Source organism: Homalodisca vitripennis, unplaced genomic scaffold (genome assembly GCF_021130785.1).
Source record: "Homalodisca vitripennis isolate AUS2020 unplaced genomic scaffold, UT_GWSS_2.1 ScUCBcl_6269;HRSCAF=13403, whole genome shotgun sequence".
Taxonomy (NCBI): domain Eukaryota; kingdom Metazoa; phylum Arthropoda; class Insecta; order Hemiptera; family Cicadellidae; genus Homalodisca; species Homalodisca vitripennis.
Window position 1 is genome coordinate 498 of NW_025782380.1, and position 3086 is coordinate 3583.

Genomic DNA, 3086 nt, shown 5'->3' on the forward strand with positions numbered 1-3086 from the left:
ACTTACAGACACCTCACTGACCCAAGCACTCCAGCATGCACATCCACAGCTCCAATGATCGGGCTCTTTCAGTCATTGTTTTTCCAATGTTCATTGACTGGTCTTTTTAACCTTAATTGATATGTAAGTTAACATGATTACTTTAAAATAATAATTCCATTACTATAATACAGCACATGTAATGTTCACATGTAAATTAATTTTTCACAAAGATAGCAGAATACCTGTTTAAACGGTTTGAATTTGAGTAGTACAATACACAGTTCGTACATTTATACATATTTAAGCTTTATGTTTGGATTTGCTCTAGAGAATTACTAGATTGTGTTGGTATTTCCTCTGATATTTATGCCACTGGTATTCATACTATAAGAAAGTTTTAAAAGGTAGAGGTTAGGATGTACTATGGGAACCTATAGTTTTCAATTGTTTTTTAACATCAGTCCAAATTAAATCTGAAGTAAATTGTTATACAGATGTAATTTATGTAGTTTTAACCGATTATAAATATTTTTTTAATGAAGTTGATTTGTTGGAAAAATCTGCTCGATGAAACACTTAAAAATTGACTTTGGGTACATTCTGAGCAATTGTTTACAATCAATAAAAAATAACTCTTGTCTCATAAGATGTCTTTGAGCTAAGTTAAAATTAAATTACCGATCTACATTAACTTAATTCCAAAAGGTGTCAAACAATCCTTTACAGAAATAAAGTAAAGAAGGTTTTGTAATGCTGTCCACCCTATAACAATGGCTAAAAAAACAGTTGCAGTAATCTTCTACTATGCATTTATACTTGTTATCTTTGGGGTTTGCCTCTCACTGAAAACATATTAAGATATTAGAAGATATCAGATCCTTAGAAAGTAGTAGAAGGGAAGTATTATATTGAGGTACTTCAAAATAAAACCATACAAAAGCATAATTTTTATTTATTATATCAAACACTATTTTTAATATTAAAAGCAGATATTTTGTATTATTTGCGAATCACTTGTATTTTTATTTTACATTCATATGTGTAACCAAATATAGAATAAATTGTTCTTTTGTGGATTTATTCAATATCAAGTATCAATAAAAGTACAAACTTCAAAGATTCTTTTAGTCCATTTTATACTTATCTTATTAATGAGTAATGTTTAATAAGGACTTCACAGTAAGTTATAAAGTTTATAACTGAACCACATAAATAAATTACAAGTTAGCATAGTTAAATTTCGCTAGCTCACTACAGTGTTTTAATTTTAAATTGTCAAAAGTAAATATTCTGGTTTGAGACCATGTCTGCTATAAAGGTCTCCAGTCAAGTAGAAAAACATTCATAAAAATAACTATTATCCTCATATTAACAAAGAATGGTAGCAAATGATCTCGCTGGCAGTTCCATGTTAACCCAACCTTTCCCTCCAATCTCAACAGATAGTTGGATACTTACAGTGTTCCTGAAACAAAGTACATATATACTTTTTAAACGGAAACAAACATATTAATGTCAAAATTTGTTGAATACATTTTATAAATTGAATGAAATTATTTACTAGCCCAGTAGAACGTTACAGTGTTATAAGGCTCAGAAAGAATATAAAAACACACTAAATACTGAATAAAAATTTAAAAACTAACTGAAACACTAGTAACATATACATAAACTAGTTGAAGTGTGATATTTCACATTTTATTTTCTAGTGAATTTAAACAAAAATCATCATAAGTATAAATTTCACTATGAAGCACTTATTCTTTAACAGATTTTTTTTAGTGTTTAATGTAAAAATCTCCCATGTTAAAGTTAGTTAATTTTTTAAAATACATTAAATAAGTTTAAATGTATTTTATAAGTTTGTACGTATTGCTGTCAAGTAAAATGTTTTAAATTAAAATATCATTTTTATCTTTTAAATCATATACAACAGGTTTTACACAATGTAGAATATGTTGTTTTAGCCTATCATTTATAGTCTCATGAAATTCTTCAATTTGAAAACAACTTAATATTGATGGTAAAAGGCTCTCTACATTTTTGTCCAAAAATTGAGATTTTGAAAAAACTCACACCCCTAATTTTCACATGACCAGAAAAGAACAGTATGATTAATTTACGCAGTGTAAAAGAACTTTCTAAAACACCTTTGCAAAAATATAAAGTTAGGAACACAAAATAAACTGAAATTTTTTTATTATAAAAACTACTTCATTGTTTATACATTATTAAACTAGAGGGAGTTATCCAACATTACATATCCATACAGCATCACTTATATATAACAAGTTTCAATTTCTTCCAAAAGCTGTGTCTATTTTTGATTTCAAATAAATCAAGGAACATTCTACTTTATCTTAAACATTTAATCAAAACATCTTGCTGACCATAGAATCCTATGAGAACAACGAAGGATTCACACTGGAAAACAATTTTGAGAGCATAGTACCAGGTCAGGATGGATTCAATGGATGGTTGTGAAAGTGTATGTTATGTTAGAGGTATGAACAAATCTTAAGCTAAACTTCTCATGTGATGAAAGATAAATTAAAGTATTTGATCAAATTTAGAATTAGATTTACATTCACTTCTAGCTAGTCAGTAACCACATTTTTATGCACATAATTATACAATATTAATTTTGATAAATAACTTCTGTTTGTTATTCTGTGGTTGGCTAACCACTAAGTGTGGTTCATCACTAGAATCTTACAGTGATATACAAAAATTAAATATAAAAATAAAATAAGATTTTTTAATTAGATAAAAAATAATTATTTACGAATTATTCTCCTATAACTATTAAGCAAAATTCTTCTGGGCTGGATAAAAGTGAAATTGTTTCTTACATTCCCCTTTTATTTTTCAAATCGTACAAAACCATACTCACTTGTTCAACATTATAATGACAATCCTCCCATCAGGATTTTGGACTGCTGTAGCATGCACATCTCTCGTGACAGTGGGTGACACCTGCAGCCTGACTCCCCCCCTCTCCACAAACTTGCTAGCATGTCCCATTGCGTAGAACATAGGTTGTCGGTAGAACTCATCTGCGGAGCCTGTTCACCAGTATTTGGTGAATCCACTTGGTTCTTGGC

The 3086-nt window shown here is 28.8% G+C and overlaps 1 protein-coding gene across 1 annotated transcript; it reads right to left on the reverse strand.

The window, feature by feature from the left end:
• Window positions 1-918: 918 nt before the first annotated feature.
• LOC124373731 (lysosomal acid glucosylceramidase-like) lies at window positions 919-3041 on the reverse strand. Its single transcript, XM_046832079.1, has 2 exons — window positions 2876-3041; window positions 919-1447 (listed from the first exon to the last, which is right to left on the reverse strand). The coding sequence occupies exons 1-2, from the start codon at window positions 3016-3018 to the stop codon at window positions 1351-1353; spliced, it is 240 nt and encodes a 79-aa protein (XP_046688035.1). The 5' UTR covers window positions 3019-3041; the 3' UTR covers window positions 919-1350.
• Between the last annotated feature and the right edge of the window lie 45 nt (window positions 3042-3086).